This window comes from Eubalaena glacialis, chromosome 1 (assembly GCF_028564815.1).
Source record: "Eubalaena glacialis isolate mEubGla1 chromosome 1, mEubGla1.1.hap2.+ XY, whole genome shotgun sequence".
In the NCBI taxonomy this organism is placed as follows: domain Eukaryota; kingdom Metazoa; phylum Chordata; class Mammalia; order Artiodactyla; family Balaenidae; genus Eubalaena; species Eubalaena glacialis.
The window spans coordinates 165,309,443-165,330,111 of NC_083716.1; the positions used below are offsets into that span (position 1 = coordinate 165,309,443).

The following is a 20,669-nucleotide window of genomic DNA, read 5'->3' on the forward strand; positions in this document are numbered from 1 at the left end:
CGTCCAGAGCTTCCAGAATGGTTTTCCAGCCAAAAGAATTAGTGTGGACAAAGGCAAGAAGGTGTGAAGTGACATGGATGTTCAGGGGGTTGTAAATAATTTGACAACTCTATATAGTAGAATAAAGGCAGTAGAAGAATTTTGGCAGGTGAGGGCCTTCATAAATAACTAACATTTTTGATTCGAGTCAAGGCAGATGCTGCTAGGTATCAGGGTGGGCATGCAAAATAAGGACCAAGGGAACTTATTTCCACCTCACACTTTTAACTGAGGTTTATCTTGTTTACCTTCAAAAGTATTGGGATTTGGAAGCTAATTAGGGAGGTATATCTTAGTACAGAAACAGTAGAGCTTGATGAACTATACCAATACTGCTCCAATGAGATTTTATAATTTAGAAAGGTATTAAAAGAAAGATTTTGTATTTTCAAAAGTTAGAGTTTCATTACCAGATGATCATGTAAATAGATAATGCCACTTTACAAAGGGATCTGTCATTTAAGAAGTGGGCTTTCTGCCTGGTTCCTTTGAACGGTGACATCATGTAGGATTTTAAATAGTTGATTTTCACATAACTTTCCAGAGAACCGTCCTGTGTGTAAATCAAGGCGCGCTTGGATGGGTGAGAGTTTCCCTACCATAGGAACATGACTTGGATTTCTTGTACTCCCCATAGGGTGTTTCATTATTATGTACATAAATTCACTAGAAAGATTGGGTGGGATGAGTACTTCCTTGAGTTTAGCCGTGTAATCTCTTTAGTTTAAAGAGAAGATCTATAATGGAGTTTTTATTTTGTTTCTTTGGACTGTTTGTGAAGCATATTCCAATATTAAATGAGCCCTACGTGAATAAAAGTGAGTTTCTTAAACTTAACTTTAAATGTACCTACTGACTGTTAGCATCTTTAGGGTTGTGCTAAGTTGAAATTGATAGAAATGCTACCCTTCTTTCTTCCCACTTATAGTTCAGCTGCTGCTACTGTTGTTTTCTTCTACTTTCATTCTATTAACTTTTGGATAAAATAACTCCTTATTTTGCATGTTGAGTTTTAACGTACGTTCTCCACTTGATAGAGGCTTTAATTTTGAGGGAAAGGTTCTTGGCTGATTGCGTTAGTTTAGCGGTTCTAGAATAAGATGTTTGCGGGGAGGGGCGGCCGAACCCTGTCATTGATTCTCTCTTTATAACTGTGCCCTTTTAGCTGGAACCGATTACCTGTGTAGTGCTTCTGGCCCTGTGCAGACTGAATCACAAGGAAGAAACTTTACATAAAACATTTATACTAAATGTTTGGTATGCTGGCAACATAAATCAACAACAATATCCATTATAAATTCATCCCTTTATCAGTATTATCTTGATAGAACTGATCCCAATGTGTGGGAATTTGAACGCTGCTTCAATACATCTAGCCCTGGGTAATTAATTATTCAGGGCACAGAGAACCTGGCCCCTGTGCTGTAGAGTAATTCTTCCTGGTCAGCGTTAACTCCACTGGCAATAATAAATAGAAAAAAGTCTCTAGTGATGCCAGTATTTTAAAGTGATTAATCATCTTTCCCCCCTTTGCCTCCCCCTTAGTTTTCTTTAACTAGGATTTTTCAGCAATAAATCTTTAACAATACAGGTAGGAATTGTCCTGTAATTAAATTTTGCCCTGCTTAATTTCTTACCTTTTATGTACGATTAAAAAAAGTGTTACATTTTAAGGGGCTCTGATCAAAATTCAAACCAAGAAAAATCCTTTTATAGAATACTGAGAGATTCTCTATGGAAGATTAAGCTCTTGATTTTGAATATTAGATAGAGCACATATTCATAAAAATTGTTCATCAGCACCAGTTGGGGTGTCAAATATTCTGAAGTTTTGAATTGCTCCACTTTCTTGCATACGGGTTGTCTGTATTAGGAAAAGTCTGACATATACATATGTTCCCAAACTGAGAGAATAATTACTTATTTCTTAACTTTCAAATAATTGATGTGAGCTCTGTAGGAAAGGGAGATTTTTCATCCTTTTGTGGTACACAGAGTGCACTTGCAGAAATGGCAGGTAAATGCCTGACCGAGAACGACCATGTATCTTCAAATAATGCCCTATAGAGCTGACTAGCCATCATGTATATTCTGGGAGACAGGGACAGATGTGACATATCTGTTGTGACACACTTCTGTACCACCAGTCTGTGGCTCGAGGTGACTCCTGTCCCTCCTCTGATGCTTTCCCCTGCTGCAGGACAACACAACGACGCACGGATGAACCTTGCCATTGCTCTCACTGCTGCCAGGTATGGGGCTGCCACGGCCAATTACATGGAGGTCGTGAGCTTGCTCAAGAAGACAGACCCCCAGACAGGGAAAGAGCGCGTGAGCGGTGCGCGGTGCAAGGATGTACTCACAGGTATGCGAAGGCTCAGGCAGGGAGGGATTTCTTAGCATCTTGCCTTGCCTATATAAAGACTGAATGATAATTTTTCTGTCACTTCTCTTTTATTGAAGCGAGATTTCAGAGTCCTATTAATTATATTCCTTATTGTCAACAATGACTGGTTTCACATGAAAATTTTCCCTTGTAGGACCTGGCAATTTTTCCTCTTTGTGTTAAACAATAATGATGATCATGATAATAATAAATGCCCACAAAATTCCCACAGCTATGAATGCATTGTTTTCTTTACAAAAACATGTTATTAAGAAAATTCACTAATGTGCCAAGTTTCAGAGTATCATTTAGGTGACATAAGCAGTGCGTTTACATGTCGTTAAAGTCAATCACTTTAACTTTGGTGAGATTTTCTTGCCCGTCCAGTTCTATGGCCGTGTGGGCGAAGTTTCAAAATTACATCGTTTCCTTCAAAACCAGCACTGTGAAATATATCATCTCACAGCAACACTGCTCACACATTTGAGTTTTAAGGAGAAAGCGGCTAATTTACTCGCTTTCTTCCTATTTGGCACTTTAATGCCGGGCATTTTGCAAACTAGAATGAGAGCTGAAATGAAAAAGTGGCATGTTTTTCTTCCTGCGGTTTGGACTTGGTTTCAATAAATTTACTCACATGCAAACGTTTTGTGTGGCTTCTCAATGACTCTGGTTGCCCGTGTCACTTAGTGTGGCATACAGTATACTCCACCATAGGTTAAGAGATGAATTAATAATCCAAAGCGTCAGTGAGCAGAGAAACAAACGGGGTGTGTGATTGACGCTGCTTTCTTTCACAGGGGAGGAATTTGATGTAAGAGCCAAGTGTGTTATCAATGCCACGGGACCTTTCACAGACATCGTGCGCAGAATGGATGATAAGGATGCCGCAGCTATCTGCCAGCCCAGTGCTGGCGTCCACATCGTGATGCCTGGTTATTACAGGTACCCGTGTTCCCACTCGGCCATCGTCGTCAGAGAACGAGGGCCGCAAGAAATGGTCTACATTTATTCTTGTAGCACACCTTTCTTACTAATAGATGGTCTAGCTCACTGTTCAAAATGAGAAGAAATGAGTAAAAAAAAAAAACAAAACTCTTCCAAAGCACAAAATACAAACCAGGCTTGTGTATTTCTTAGCTTTTATGGCAATACTCCTTTCTATGAGTTAGTGATTTGGGATCTATTTTTGTACTTTTTTCAGTGTACTTATCGTCAGAGGCTAAGCCTTACTATTTTTGAATTTTAATTTTCATTAAAACCCTAAAAATAATTTTTCAAAAATGTCCATAAAGGACATTTTCATTAAGACACTAAAAAGTTAATTTCAGAAAATACCCAGATTTGTTTATGAAGAATCTGAAAATGAGGACCACTCAAGTATTCTTGTTTATAACTTTTGAAATGTGTTTTGAAAAATACTATAGCAAGTAAAAATTGGTTATTATTTCTGATTTATCATATTAACAAAGATAATCACAGGTAGAGAAATAGAGGTGAAATAAGAACAGCTATTAATTGAAAATCATTTAAAAGTTAGGTGATGGGCACATGAAACTGAGATTTTTGTGTGTGTTTGAATTTTTAATATTTTTTAATTTTTAATAAATTAGAAAAGAAACATTTATATGATCCTAACTAAGAAATTGATAATTATTACCCCTCATGTACATTTCAAGACATCTGGGGAAAAATTTGTGTGTCTGTGCTGAGTATGGAACATTTTTATTTCCACATGTGGTAAATCTAATAGGCAAACTAGTACATAATTCTGTGAAATAATGATTGATGCTCAAGGTATTCATTAAGACATTATTTGTAGTTGAGAAATATTACAAACCACTTCAGTTTCTAACCTTAGGAGAATGGATAAGTAAATTATGGTGTACCTGCACAAGGGAGTATTATATGTTCATTAAAAATTATAATTATAAATAACATTAGTGTCCTAAGAAAACGCTAGTGATACAATGTTAGTTTAGAATGGAGGATACAAGATTGTATGTGTAACACGATCTAAGCATTATATAAGTATATAGAAAAGAGATTAAAAGAAATATGTTAAATACCAATGGTGATTATCTCTAGGTGATGTGATTATGGGTAAAAAGGTAATTTCTAGGTAATGTGGTTAGGATGAGAGCTATCTCTTCCATATTTTAATAACTTTCCATAAAAGATATATACATTTTTCATATTTGATAAAACAGATGTACAGATCCATGATATTTCATTTAATATCTGCATTCTTCTAGAATGCTATCCTGCTATGTAATAGATGATACTGCCTTATTAATTATCAGTTTTCCAGTAACTCAGTCTTCTTGAAGAGAGTCCAAGATATACCTAATTTTACCAAACACACTTCTAATGAGAAAGATATTACACTTCTACCAAGAGGAATATTAATGAAATTTCTTATCCACCAGCTTCCAAGGTTTCTTTGTCATTTTCTAAATGTCTACATGTAATTGGTAGACAGTCATTCGTATTTTCACTTAGGACTGGAGAAACCAAGGTGCTTCCAGTCTCAATAATAAAAACTTATGCAGTGGTGCTTAATAGAGTTTTAAAAACTGCTAACAGAAGTTTAGTTCAAATGAAAATGAGAGAAGTAAATAATGTACATGTTGCAAATGTTTCTTGTATATAGAGAAGTTTTCAAAACTAGTTCCAGACCCAATTATATACATTTATTTTGTGTTGGGTAAAAATATGCAAGGCCAGCTAGTTTGTAAGTTTTTTGGAGTTGTTTTTTTTAACGTTTCGTAGAGTACAGATGTAATACCTAAACTATAGACACACACATCACCGTAATCCTTATATTTGTTTAGATCTTACTTGATTCAACATATTTTCCTGTACATTCTGTTTCGTATCTTCTTCACAATTGTCGCATGATGTCAGAGGACACTTATTAGTATTCTGTATTATTCCCTGTGTTATTTCTGCCACTTAATAATGACATTGTTTGGGACAAGCCATTTTATTCTGCAAACCTTAGTTTGACTATCATTAAAATGGGAAGGCATTCTGCTCTTTCCAGTACATAGACAAAGACAGTATGAAGAGTAACTTCAGGGGATACCTTGGTAAAGAACTTCCTGGTTTGTTCATCACTTTACCTCTTGCTAAGTCTGTGACTTTGGGAAGCTGCTCATTTCAGCTTCTGGTTCCTTATCTCACGGTAGTACCTATTTGTATACATTTTGACAATGATTCTTTATTTACTTTTTATCTGTTTTCTTGACTGCTATATCCCCAGCTCCTGGTATATTATCTGGCACATAATAATGACCAGTAAATATTTTTTGAATGAATCCTACTAACTTTTTTGTGATAACTTGCCCAAACTGAGATTGTTGCTTTTTTTAATTAAAATTTTAATATAATACCTATAAGGGAATTTTAAATATATAGATATTAAAATATAAAAACAAAATGCGATTCTTCATTTTACTGCCAAGATAACCCCTGTAGACAAAAATAATCACTATAGAAAAATAGAAAGACATAAAATGAAAAGTGAAAGCCTCCCTCTTTTCCTCATGCCCCCAACTTCAGTTTTTGATAACACTTCCTTCTGATTCCTTCCATAAAATTTTGTGTTTATATTTGCACAAATGTATATCCTTTTAAGTTTTTTTTCATGAAGGAAGTCGTGCTACACATATGTCCTGTACTATGCTTTATAATACGCTAATAACAGAGCAGATAGGTGGTTTTTAAGAAATATAAATATACATCACCTGCATGTATAATAGTATTTTCAAAACAGAATACCTTTCTTAATCCTAAAAATTAGGCATTAGCTTCGGGCCCCTGCCCATAAGTCATGAAAGTGTTAGTCACAGCTGGGTCTATTTCAGTCTAAGATGCAGTAAGTGATCTCATTCTACTTTGGGAGAAATTAATATCTCCATTTTTAGCACCTTCAACTACAACCACTACACATCCTGTGGGAAACCTTAGAGGAGTGGTCTGGCAGCCCAGTTCCTGTTCAGGCTCTGTTTCAGATGAGTCCCTTGGTTTGGGATTACAGCCTGGGTTAAGCGTTTGGTCCCTCTTTCAGCACTGATCTTGAGCAGCTGTATCGCTGGCATCCCAGAGGGATGCTTTACTTTCCATATCAAGTCATTCTCTTGGGTGGGCTGGGGTCAGGAGATCTCAGCCTGAAATGGTTCTCTGGATTCCTCAATCTCACTCAACAATTATAACTCAAGGGTTCTACTAGGTCTTCAGAGATGAGTCAGACCTTCTGGTGCTGCCCTATAAACCAGCTGATAATAACTTAAGGCCTAGCATTTCAAGTAGAACCTGATCAGTTTGGCAATGCAACGAGTTCAGGAGCCACTGATTTATTGACTTTAGGCGGTTAAATGGAGAGTGAGGACCAGGTATGCAGTGTGTCCTGTTGGGCTATTTTCAGGGTATCTTTATGGAATTTATTAAGCTTGTTATGACCCTAACTAACATTCCACATGTGGAATTATCTTGTGCCATGGTAGCAGCTTTCTCTCTCTCTCTCTTTCTCTCATTCTGGATTGTTTTAATTTCATAAAACTCAACACACAGAAATCATTTACTTTTGAAGGCACTAAGAACGTTAAGAAGGCATTAAGAGCAAATCTGGAATTTTCATCAGAGTTGTGGGTAGATGCTCTTACAAAAGCAGCAACAATACACCAAATGACTGAAATACATGAAAATAATCATCTCCTCCTTTTAGCCTACAGATGCTTTTTATTGCTGACGAAAGGTCAATTTTTTTTTCTATTACGTGTGTGCATACTGCTAGCTCCAACACTGATTGCTAAGTAGTTAACAATAAATTGATTTCAGTTTAAATAAGGGTACTTCAGGACGGCAATGGTCTGCATGAGAAAAATGTTCATTAGATCTAATCCTAGACACACAGTAAATTAGCAACCAGCTTTTCCTGCTGATGTCAAGTGAATTATACATATTCAGAAAAGACCTATGCCTCACCGCATTGTATATACCATCACTATAGTTGATAGCCATTTTCAAACTTTTGTGCCACCTTGCAGAATTAATCATTTGTAAGAAAACAAACTTTTCCCTAAGGGTGAGTTATGAATTAGGTAATTTAGAACCGATGAGAGGTATTTCCAAGTGGATTCTTAAATTTTTATACCATTCATTAATAGCTTTGGCTTCCCTCTGTGCTTGTTAATTTTATGTTTGACACATATGTCTTCACTTAAGCAGTTGATTCTCTACAGGTTCCAGTTATGTGTGTGTTGGTAACCATCACATTCACCCTTTAAACTGCTTTTTATTGCACTGAAAGATTTTAAAAGATTCAGGAGTTGTGCTTTTCTAACAGCATTTCATGTCTCAGTTGCTGAATATTATAATTTTATGCTGATGTTGATCAAGTTTATTGAGTTAGACACATAATATGATACCTGGTCCATAAAATGATGATATATAAAATATACCAACATGTAATTTGTTCCTTAAATATTAGAATATGGAATTTATCCTTTTGTTTCAATATAGCACTATTTACCAAATTAAAAGTTTGAACTCATGAGTTAATTTCTAATCACAAAGTGACTTATTTAATCTAAGGGCATATCAACCCAGGATCAAACTAGGTGCTTACAAAACATGTTTTAACTAGTTTCTTTTAAGATCTTTAGAGAGTTTTATGGCAAATACAAAGAAAAAAATATAGGCATACAGAGACTGAAAATACTCGATATTTGTAGTTTTCAATGTATTTTTAAAAAGTAAAATTATTTCCTGTAAGTAACCCTGAGTGAAGATGAGATCTTAGCTGACGGTTTAAATGATTGACACACTTCTGTGGTGCTTTTTGCATGTGCTAAATAGAATAACTGAGGCCTACTCTCTCCTGTGTCTCATGTAGGCTGCAGATAGTGATTTCTTTCTGCAAGGCTGTGTGGACATGGCAGGCATTTCATGGGGCTGATGGGTCTTTGCAAAGAAATATTAGAACTCCTTATGGTTTAAATGAAGAAGATATATTAGCTAAGCTGACTGTAGGTTTCCATAAAAAAGCCATTTTTGTTTTGCTTTTAAACAGTATTTAGACTCTCATCCTTACACATTTGAATCTGAGTTTCTTTTTTTTTAATTTTAAGGGAATGATAAGCATAAATAGTTGACCGTATGCCCTTTAAAATATGTGGGTTTAAGAGGGATTTCTTGAACCCAAATAGAATTATATTTCCTATTCAAGAAATGTTATTAATAGAAGCTAAAAATATATTCACAGAAAATACATTTAACATTGGCTCCTTATGAGAGTTCAGTCAGATTGGAACAGCTGTCTGAAGATCAGTAGTGTTCAACTGTTTGAAAGGGACACTTGCAGATTCCTTCTACTGCTTTAGCAGGACCTCCACAATTTTAGAATGGTTCATGGATACATTAAAACAAGAGTTTCTAATGATTTAATAATACAGCTGAACAGATTTTGTTAACGTTTATTTACACTTGCCTGTTCTTTCAAGTGTGTTTCACAATTTGGTTTTAGAATACTCAGTAGGTATTAGAAAAATTCTTGGTTAATATTTTTGAAGGTTTTACATAGTCTGTCAGAAGAGGCGTCCTTGAACCTTGATTTAGCAGCATGATACACCAGCATCTTCTGCCTATTTAAAGATTTTCATTGCTAAGATATTACTCTCCTTTTTGACCTTATATCCCAGTACACTGTTATTTAGGTAGTAGTAGAAAACTGACCCCTTTTCTCATGGATGTGCTTCCTGAGATTTCTGTAAAATTGAAATAAAGTAAGAAATCTCATATTTGGTGAAGTGGTACAAGCTTATTCAGGCACAACAGAGTAAAGAACTTTTTGATTACATTTTAGTTTCTAGAAAGTTAGACCCTTCACTTTTCTCATGTACCTCTGAGACCTTAAACTGAAAGACATGCCAGATGTCAAATGTCCCAGGAAAATACTTTTCATAGACTTGAAAAAAGGTTGAAGAGCTATCCTTCATTGACCATCATGAAAGAAATTATAGACATTTATCCTGCTGACATTATCTGATGTGAATGGTCCAAGGGATATAAAAACCCAAACAACTGGAAATTGCAGTCCACTTACTTAATTTACCTTGCATGTGGGGAGTGGGGAGGCCTGAGTTCTGCTGCGGAATATTACTATTATTATCACACTTGCCCCATTCCTTTCGTGTTACCAGAATTATTTTTTCTTTTAGGAATTTCTAGATTAGGGTAGTGACAATAGAAGTAACAGTTCATGTGTTTCTTGTTTGTTTATATGAGAATTAGTGAATAAAATAGTTTTTAGAATGCAGATTAAGAGCAAACTTCGGCTAATTTCAGAAATATATGACCCTTCTTTTTGTCCCAGCCCAGAGAGCATGGGACTTCTTGACCCAGCGACCAGTGATGGGCGAGTTATTTTCTTCTTACCCTGGCAAAAGATGACTATCGCTGGCACTACCGACACTCCAACTGACATCACACACCATCCTATTCCTTCCGAAGAAGACATCAACTTCATTTTGAATGAAGTGCGTAACTACTTGAGTTGTGATGTTGAAGGTAACTTATGAAGTTTATCCTCCCACTTTTATATCTCCCAAACCATTCCAGCTCTCACTAGGTAACTGCCGTGTGTCCAGTATGACTCATCTTCACACCTGGCCACCTCTAACTCTTATGTGCTGACCACTTCTTCTAGAAGGTTTATGAGGGCCAAGTTATAACACAATAGGAAGAAGTTGCCTTTTTTCCCTCTACTTTCCACATCCACATGAAACACATACCGTCCTTTTCTGGTCCTTTCTAATGGCAAGATTGGAGTGCTATTACGGGAGCTCTAAACACCCATATGCTCTTCCAGAAGAGTATGAAATGTTTGCATCGCTATTTAATTTCTAGAGCTTGGGAAGATCTGATTTACAGATCTAGGATATCCATAGGAAATAATTAATCAGAGAAATGAGAGGATAGAGGTATGTATTCTAAGAAATTTAGTGAGCTGTTATTATGTGGAAACTGGAGTATTGACAGTGGATTTAGCTAAGAAGAATAAGTATACTTGTTTTAATTGAAAAAGTCAAAGTTTACTTCTTTCCAGTGCTAACCTGAGCATGCTTTCTTTTAACTTGGATGTCATAGTACCTTCTTTTAACTTGGATGCCATAGCATTTTCTCCAGTGGACATAGATGGTATAATGCATTTTTTAAAAATCCGTGCTAGTTTCAGAAGTTTCCCAACATTATTTCCTATCTCAGTTAATAGCGTCATCATCCAACTAGTCACCCAGGCTAGAAATGGCATGCTTCTCTTTGCTGATCCTTCTCTTTCCACATCAAGTCCAACTCCCATCAATGCTCGCTCTGAAGTATCCTGTAAATCCCCTCTCACTTTCGTTACTCTGGGTCACACCTGTGTCACTTTTCACTTGAAGCGTTGCACTGGCCCCCTAACTTGCTTCCATATATTAGGTCTCTGTCCCCACCCAGTCTGGTCCTTCCATCAGAACTCTCTAAAACACAGTTCTGATCATCACTTCCCTGCACAAAAACATCCCTTTGATATCTCATCATTAACTTCAGGAAAAATTTTAAACTATCTCATATGGAATCTAAGGCTTTCCACGACTTTGTAGGTTTATATTCAACTACTCCACTTACGTGCATTCAATAGTTTAATCATATTGCATTACTCACTATTTCCAAATCAGGTCATGCACTTTTAAACCTTCATGCCTTGTTTACTTAGGTTGAAGTCTTGCTCTGGGATGTCCTTTCCCCCAACTTCTCATTTTGGCAAAATACTATTTATACTTCAGAAGCCAGCTATCTTTTGTAGTCCCCTAGAATGCTGGTCTAGTATATCACAACATTATACAATAGGTAATAGTCTAAGATATATTCTTACTTGGAGCTCCTTACGGGTAAGGATTCTTTATTCAGTTACAAAGCTTGTTATATATCTGGTATGCCACTCATGATTGTTTTAAATCAAAATGAATTAGTAATAGGTGCTTTCAGGGTTTTTGATGCTGGTAGCAATTTGAAAATCTTTCTATATTAAGGTAGAAAGTTTAATATTTTTGAAAATAGTCTTCATCTGTTTATATCAGGAATCTCCTATAATGTTGGCTTCTATGGAGGACATGCAAAGACACAATTTTTGTCTTAAGGTGACTCACTAGCATCTATGAGTCCTTTTTCCCTAAAGAATTTTTTTCATTATGTGATCACACATTTACAAACAAACAAACTGCTTTAAAAAATGGTTTAGGGGATTCTCCTAGTTTAATTGACTGATCCGTATTGTATAGTTTTAGTTTCTTCTAATTTCAAATAATGGATGTAATTTCATTTTGAGTAGATTCTCTTTGGATAGCTATAATAATAGTATAAATGTATTAAATGCACGTAATTGAATCTGTGTGGCTAAATTTATACTCTTTCACACACACACACAACACTCAAACATAGTTGTTTAAGAAATAGTCATGCCCTGTTTAATATCCATACTTAAGTACTCAAAATGCATTTCAATTTCAGCTTTTTTTTTCACCTTTTGCAGAGTAGGAGGAGCTTCATCTGGGTATGATTGTATTTTAATGTATTCATTATTGTTATTGAATCCTGCTTCATTTCACATTTACCTGGGTATGATATTTGTTAAAAGTGGGTTTATATTGGGCCATAAGAACAGGAAGTTTAGATTGTTAGAGCAAGAAATAAAATTAATTCAAGAGCAGAGAGCTATATTGACAGTTTCCAAATTCTTAAAGTTCAAATGCACTAACGAGAAATCTAACTGCTTATACGGGATGTGCTGGGAACAGGTGTAGGTTCCAAAAGGCTGCTGTGTCCATATCGTGGGTGGAGATTTCCATCAGTGAAGTGAGCCTTGGACTGGAGCAGAGACTGAGCCTGTACCCATCACTTTTATTCTGCTTATTAATAGGTAGGAGACTTGGTAATACCTGCTGGGACCTGCTTGGTCTACAGAGGTCTTTTCGGTTAACATACCTTTTGGTAGTCAGGTTAATTGGTGAAACTAACAAAGAGTTTTTGTCAGTTTTGATTTTTGGTAAAAGCGGATTGAAATTAATATGTGAACACTGTAAATCAGGCTTTTCCTCTGGTGCTCTCGGAACTCTTGAGATTACAAATTCTCCAGGTAGCAAATATCCAGGGTAAAAGCAGAAGTGACAGCTCTTTCATGTACTTCATTTATTTCCCTGTGCTCACCCTCTGTCACACCTTTCTTACTTATCAACTTATCCTTTTAAAAGCAATGAATCAGCAATGATTCTTTATGGTTTCTTTTCATTCTTATTTCTGCTGGACTGAAGGCCTCAGAGTATATGAGGAATTACCCTCCGTCTTGGTAGAGCACTAGTTAGCTAGAGTATGTCTATATCTAAAGTAAAGACATTCAAATTTGTATTTTTTCCAAGGAATTTTGGTGAAACCCGATACTCTCTTCTATACTGATGAAATGTGAAAGAGAAACTCAGCTTCAGGCACCATTCAGTTTTTTTGACTACATGCTGTTGCTACACATATTTTAATCTTTCCATTTGTCTGCAGTGGGTTATGCATGCTTTATTTTTTAAAACTCTACTGTTATTGAGCACTTTTTATGCTACACACTCTGCTAAGCATATCGCTTACATTATCTCTGATTCCTCGTAACAACCTTGTTAGTTTTACTTTGCAATTCCCATTTTATAGATGAAGAAACTGAGGCCCAGTGACTTTGTTTCCTTCCCATAGCTCATTCATGTTGGAGCCATGATATTGAATGCACGTCAGTCTAGCTCTAATACTTGTGCTTCTAAATATTATGCAGTATTCCAATGGGTAGTCCTGGGTTTGTCGCATGATGTGATATTATATCCACTAGGGAGTGGATTAAGCCTCTCAGTTCATTTCATGGAAGCTGCCAGACACCTTCAAAATGATAGTGACCTTTGCTCTCGACTGGCCTTATTTGGATTTGAATGTTAAAGTAGAGGAGGTTTCATTTCTCATAACCAATCCCTTGGGCCAAGCAGTCTTCTCTACAGATTTAAAAAATAAAAAATTTGTGTAGATCCTAGAGGAAATACTTTTGAAATGGTTTGTATTCACCAGGGTTGAACTAATCATTTTAAAAGGATTTATTAAGTGGATGAATAAGTAAAATTCTGACAACAGTTTCTGAGCCTCCCCAAATGGCTATATCCTTGAGAAAAAAAAAAGTGTCAAATCTTAACACTCCATGCTGCTCGCAGCAGCTGCCACACTTCTGCAAAATGCATCGGAACAATTCTGAAAAGCATTTTGCCTGTTGGGAATAAGACCATGTCTTCTTTTACGATTTAGAAAGCTTTCCATTCACAGGCTGAATTTTCTAGATTACTTGTTTGTTCTTTTCTGAAACGGGTAATTGATAGTTGTGCAGTGTGTACTGGGTTAGGAAGAAAAATGATCTTTTGAAAAATGTATCATTAAGTCCGCTGTGTAGAGGTTAATCAGAAGGACGCAGTGGCGAAACTAAGCTGTGACTTAAAGGGATTGAGGAAGGCAGAAGATTTGCAGAGTGCTTTATCCATGTAGTTTTTCTGGAGTGCTTCTCTAAGCAGCTTCTCTAGTTGTACACAGGTTTTCACATATGCAATTAGTAGTGTTTATAGATTGCCTGTTATTCAATTAACAACGGAGCTGGCCATATCAACTCACTGCAGACCTGCCTTTTCACTGCCAGAGATTGTACCAGGGTTATCAACTTACACAGGCTTGGATGTCTTCCAGCTGTTTAATTATAGTGTCACGCGCTTTGCTTTTTCTAGTTTCATTAGTTTATAAATGTAGTATGGTATCTTATTTCTGTGATTAACACTTCATTTCTGCAGGTTAAACATGCTGGTGGAGAAGGCATTGATTTCTGACACTGTTTCCCCTGTGTTCACTTAGATATTTTCACATGCTTTTCATTGATTTTTTGAAAGTGGCAAACATGAGAAAGAGCACCCCAAAATGTATGGCTAAATAACTGATGTAAAGCAAAAGCGCACATTTAGCTCTTAATTGTTACTTCCTGTGGTCTCCATTTTCTATTAACTTTTTTTTTTTTTTTTTTTTTAATTTATTTATGGCTGTGTTGGGTCTTCGTTTCTATGCGAGGGCTTTCTCTAGTTGCAGCAAGCGGGGGCCACTCTTCATCGCGGTGCGCGGGCCTCTCACTGTCACGGCCTCTCTTGTTGCGGAGCACAGGCTCCAGACGCGCAGGCTCAGTAGTTGTGGCTCACGGGCCCAGTTGCTCTGCGGCATGTGGGATCTTCCCAGACCAGGGCTCGAACCCGTGTCCCCTGCATTAGCAGGCAGATTCTCAACCACTGCACCACCAGGGAAGCTCTCTATTAACTTTTAAAACCAACACTTGTCTTGCCAAGTTTTTAAGAATAAAAATATTAATTATAATTGGAAACAATTACATAGCACTTAGGCTTTTCAACCAGCTGTGAAAAATGTCTATTCAACTTTACTATTTATATTTTATTCTTTATATATTTTATACACTAAAACCTGAATGAGTTATTTATCAGGGTTGTAATAAAAATAATTCTTAAACATGATGGTAGAAGGATTATTTTATTTCCTTACTATCCTTCTGAAAATATCGACAAGTACTTTTATACATTCTGGAGTACTCATGGGTTTTCTAACATCTGGGCAGTTGGCACTTAAAAATCAAGGTGGCATGGACTTATATATACTACCAAATGTAACATAGATAGCTAGTGGGAAGCAGCTGCATAGCACAGGGAGATCAGCTCAGTGCTTTGTGACCACCTAGAGGGGTGGGATAGGGAGGGTGGGAGGGAGACGCAAGAGGGAGGAGATATGGGGATATATGTATATGTATAGCTGATTCACTTTGTTATAAAGCAGAAACTAACACACCATTGTAAAGCAATTATACTCCAATACAGATGTTAAAAAAAAAAAAAATCAACTGGGTGAGCCACTCTCATAAGTGGTGTTTAATGAGAATTTTTCTCAACTTTAATAGTAGTGTTGTTTCCTGTCATCTTGTTTTATTAAAGTGTTCAGTTGTTTTAAAAGAGGATATCCAATTGTTTAAATATATAGTCATTAGAAACCTAAAGTCTAGCATGTTGACTCAGAGGCCAAAATATTATTGCTTTTGATTTTGTAATGTCAGCTCTTGTTTGATATAAAAAGTTCAGAGAATGTTTTAATATGCCATTTCATATTTATTGATCACGATACATGACTCCTACTAGATACAGTATTTGAGGTACTGAGAAATACTAGAATTGACATTGCCGAAGACTTTCAACATGGTGAGGAAGATGCAACAGTAATGCCATCTTGTTTAGTTGTCCTGACGGTATGAGGACCAGGAAAATCAAGATGAATCTTTGAGCTCTGAAGCATAAAATCCTTGAGTTGAGTTATTTTCTTCACGTGTTATACCATGGAGAGTTAAAGCAGGTGATGTTCACTGTCTACTCTTGGCTACAACCTAAATGATAGAACCGATTTCTGGGTAAGAACTTGAGGGTAGGAGTACCTAATTTAGTAAAAATATTTTCATTTCTTTGAATTGATGAGATTAGTAGGAGAGGAGGATACTTTGAAATGGTAAATATGGAACATGTTATGACAGTAAAGTATTTTGAGGTGGGGTGTCTCATACTATTACAGCAGATTATATTCTCACAGTCAAATTTCACTGAAAGGATGCTCCATTGGAGACATGGGCATGGTGGCCATGGGGGAAATACCCAGCTTGATGATCAACCAGGACAAGTCTGAGATCTACCACTTGGTGGTTTTACTCTAGAACTGCCTTATGCAATATTATAGCCTGTACATGTGCATATCATGTGGCTATTTAAATTTAGTTAAAATGAAATAAAATTTGAAATTCAGTTTCTCAGTTGCATGGACCACATTTCAAGTGCTTAATAGCCTCATGCAGCTAGTGGCTAGTGAATCAGACAGTTTGGATACAGAACATTTCCATCACTGCAGAAAAGTCTATGGAACAGTGCTGCTCTACAGAAGCTAGAGGTATTTACAAAGACATTTAGAGAAGCAAATACTCAATTTATTAGAGTCATTGAATTTGTATTTTTTGTTTTTTGTTATTATAAAATAAATAATGTATTATCATGTAAAAGAAGATCTCCAGATACAAGAAGCCTCAAGAGGTGATTAATTTAGTGATTGAGCAATGTCTTTAGCGAAGGGCCCTTATTTCTCTTCACTCCACCCCCCACCCCAGGTAGGCTTCATGCTATGGTTGTTTCCCCCATGGTTACAATATGGCTGCAGCAGTTCCTGGCAATTTTGGAAGGTTCTCTATGCTATCTGTCCACTGCTTTTGAATCTCTTTCTAAAGAGAATTTTAATTAGAGTTTGTTTAACAGCGCACAGGGTTTCCACTGTGTGTGAATAAGTAATAAAGAGAGAAACCTGTTAGTTTAGTTTGTTGCTGTCTTTTCTACAAGAGGTTAGAATTCATGTTTCATGTGTTTAGCTATGCTGTGCCCTGTGGGCCTAGGTTATACCCATAGCCCTGACTGGTCATTACTTAATTTGGGTGGTAGAGAGGTAAAAAGTGCTTTTATTCTTCAGCAGCAAATGGCATTTTGAATAATCCATAAAAATCATTAAATCTCAAGGTTGGGAGAAAACTGATAGATGATAGATCACCTGATCTAACCACACTTTAGTCTAATAACATAAAAATGCTGCAGGCTATAAAGCCTGATTCATACTTGAAATATGATTTAAAATTTGATTATCCCTAAATGAATCTTTTTCAATAAATATAATCCCAACATTCATCTGATATAATTCTCAGGCTAAAAAGCTGAATGCTAAGATATCAAGCAAAATAAATTAAGGTTCCTGACATGTTATGAACTCTTCCTGTTAGTGTTGTCTTTTCTTTTTTTGAGTATCAATTTCAAAAGTAAGGATTAAAAATGGTATCAGTGTACATAATGTTTTATTTAATCTTCCTCCATGAATGAAAAACTCAAGTGTTTTAGTTTGGTCTTTTCGTTTCAGACAATACAGTTTCATAGACGTATTTTTCTGCCTGTTATACCAGAAAAGGTAAAGCATTTGCCACAAAGATTATTTGCATGTGCTTTAAATTTAGAAAGTCTAGTTTTCCACAGAATAATTTTAAGACCAGTCAGAAGGCTGTAAGAACTGCAGCCAAATTCCTGATCAGCGTGGCTACCTAAGGAATTTCAGAGACACACTCTGCAGACTTTGCAGTGACCACAATGACGTTCTAAGTGGTTGACTAAGTTTTATTTTTGACTCTGAGGGCAATTTGAACTCTAATGGAAAATAGTGGTAATTTCCTAGTTAAGCTTTTTGTAAAGATTAAAATATTGCATGATTTATGTTGAGGTTTTACAAGACTTTTGTGGAATTGTGTGGAGCAAGAATTAACCCCCGTTCCATGGAGGCCATCAGAATTAAACATACTGAAGAAGATGCACCCTTCAAAGGGGCAGATCTAGGGATGGAATCCCTACATTGAGTTACCAGCTAACAAGACTGCAAGCCTTAGGCTTTCCTCACCAGTTTATGAGGTTTACTCTCCCTTTGTTTCAGATTCAGTGTTGGGATATGGGTTTGATTAAACACCCCCATAGAGGTGTATGGGTATCTCTTCTTTCGGATTATAGTCATGTTTAGAGAGTGGCCCTTAAGGAGCTAAGCTAAAATATGTCAGATTACCTTAGTTGAAGTTATCTTTACCAGAAATATTTTTTTCATTTGAGATCAAGATGGAGAGATTGTCATGCAGTATTACTTGTTTTTAGGATCTTTCCCCTGTACTTTTTAGGTGCTTTTTTTTTTTCTTTTCTTTTTCTTTGACTAGTCCAATATACCAGTCACATCAAAGAGTCTTTGTGACTCTTTACACAAGATTTCGCTAGATATATATTTAAGTACTTTTCAGAGTCTGCTGTGTCTAAATATATAGGAGGTTCACTGTACAAGAACACAGGACCAAGGGGTGAGTGGGATCTGAAATCCTGACTGTCCTCTGCTCCTAGTAAGTATCTTTGTCTTCCCTGAGAAGAGATAGCAAGATATACTCTAGGGGGAAATGTAACAAGTCATGTCTTTTGGTTTGTTTTTATTTTGTTTCTGCTTTGTTGTTGTTCTGTGTAACTACTGCAGATCATCCCAGCTTAGGGTTGCTAACATTTGTTTCTTTTGTTTCCTCTTTGGGACCCATGTCAGTGATTTTCTAATTCTTTACTTTTTTTTTTTTTAATTTATTTATTTTATTTTTGGCTGTGTTGGGTCTTCGTTGCTGTGCGGGCTTTCTCTAGTTGCGGCGAGCAGGGGCTACTCTTCATTGCGGTGCGCAGGCCTCTCATTGCGGTGACTTCTCCTGTTGCGGAGCACGGGCTCCAGGAGCACTGGTTCAGTAGTTGTGGCGCGCAGGCTTAGTTGCTCCGCGGCATGTGGGATCTTCCCAGACCAGGGCTCGAACCCGTGTCTCCTGCATTGGCAGGCGGATTCTTAACCACTGCGCCACCAGGGAAGCCTGAGTTCTTTACTTTTTTCGTCCAGGTTATCTTTGTAACAAAACAATTCTTTGAGTTTTTCTTGTAACTTACCCACTCATTTACTTCTTATATTTAACGATATTCCCTCCCTTTAAAAGTACATATTCATGTGTTCCTTTTACTGAACTCTTTCCTGCTTTCTAATCATTTTAGTTTTGTTGAGACGTCTTTGAGTAATCCTCTTAACCCTTGGCATTGATCCTTCCCAGTAAGAAGAGGGGATGTCCTGGCAGCGTGGAGCGGTATTCGCCCCCTTGTTACCGATCCCAAGTCTGCAGATACACAGTCCATCTCCCGAAATCACGTCGTGGATATCAGTGAGAGCGGCCTAATCACTATAGCAGGTATGGCATATTACCTTGTTGTTTGTGTGTGCTTTATATCTAAAGCAGCTTAAGTTAAATTCTCATACCAGAATCCCCCTTTTTTTTTTTTTAATAATTCTTTATTTTATTTATTTATTTTTGGCTGTGTTGGGTCTTCGTTTCTGTGCGAGGGCTTTCTCCAGTTGCGGCAAGTGGGGGCCACTCTTCATCGCGGTGCGCGGGCCTCTCACTATCGCGGCCTCTCGTGTTGCGGAGCACAGGCTCCAGACGCGCAGGCTCAGTAATTGTGGCTCACGGGCCCAGTTGCTCCGCCGCATGTGGGATCTTCCCAGACCAGGGCTCGAACCCGTGTCCCCTGCATTGGCAGGCAGACTCTCAACCACTGTGCCACCAGGGAAGCCCCAGAATCCCTTTTAATGCTAATGAACAGGGACTTTTTTTTTTTTTTATGATTCTGAGTAAAATCTTATGCATTGCTTCGCCACATTTGTTATAAACAACAGGTGGATTTTGTTATTAATATGTTGATAAATGGTTAATTATAAGAAAAACAAGGGGTGGTAACCTAACGAATTATTTATCAATGTATTTGTAGGTGGAAAGTGGACAACCTATCGATCTATGGCAGAAGATACCATAAATGCTGCAGTCAAGACCCACAATTTGAAAGCAGGACCAAGTAAAACAGTTGGGCTTTTCCTTCAAGGGGGCAAAGATTGGAGCCCTACACTCTACATCAGGCTTGTCCAGGATTATGGACTTGAAAGTGAGGTGGGCATGCATTGCCACATCATCTTACTCTTGACCTAATCTCACTGTTGCCAGTAACAGAATCGGCAACCATATGGCCTCCATGATTTCGAGTTTCCTGTTGCTGGGTTTGTTTCTGTCTCTGTACTGTGGGAGTGAACTAATGGGAAAAAGCACTTTTTAGGTGCTTTAGTCACCTAAAAAGCAATGCATGTTTTGGTTTCTGTTTTAGAATCTGGAGTTTGTTTGGCTTGTTCCTAGCAGACAGGACCTCCCAAATTCTTTCTATCTCGAGCATAAGGAAGGCTGTTCTTCAGATGTGGTATCTGGAGCAGAATGAAGCCGAAGCTTCATCAGTCACTGATACAGTAATACATGTGTAGTAGCGTTAGTGCTGGCCTAAGCATTCGGAGCCAAAGTATTTTCCTCCCACGAAATCAAAATCTAATACTCTCCTAGGATTTTTAGTTACAGGCTGTAAAAAAAAAAAAAAAAAAAAACTGACAAGATAAGCATGTACATTGTTTTGCTTTGTACCTAGAAGCT

The 20,669-nt window shown here is 37.0% G+C and overlaps 1 protein-coding gene across 4 annotated transcripts in view; it reads left to right on the forward strand.

The window, feature by feature from the left end:
* Window positions 1-20,669, forward strand: part of GPD2 (glycerol-3-phosphate dehydrogenase 2) — a 136,153-nt gene that overhangs the window by 99,358 nt on the left and 16,126 nt on the right. For all 4 annotated transcript variants that reach the window (XM_061200333.1, XM_061200351.1, XM_061200341.1 and 1 more), the window contains exons 7-11: window positions 2,240-2,404; window positions 3,226-3,370; window positions 9,804-9,997; window positions 19,257-19,391; window positions 19,969-20,144. In XM_061200333.1, the coding sequence (XP_061056316.1) occupies window positions 2,240-2,404; window positions 3,226-3,370; window positions 9,804-9,997; window positions 19,257-19,391; window positions 19,969-20,144 (815 nt within the window). The remainder of the gene's footprint in view (window positions 1-2,239; window positions 2,405-3,225; window positions 3,371-9,803; window positions 9,998-19,256; window positions 19,392-19,968; window positions 20,145-20,669) is intronic.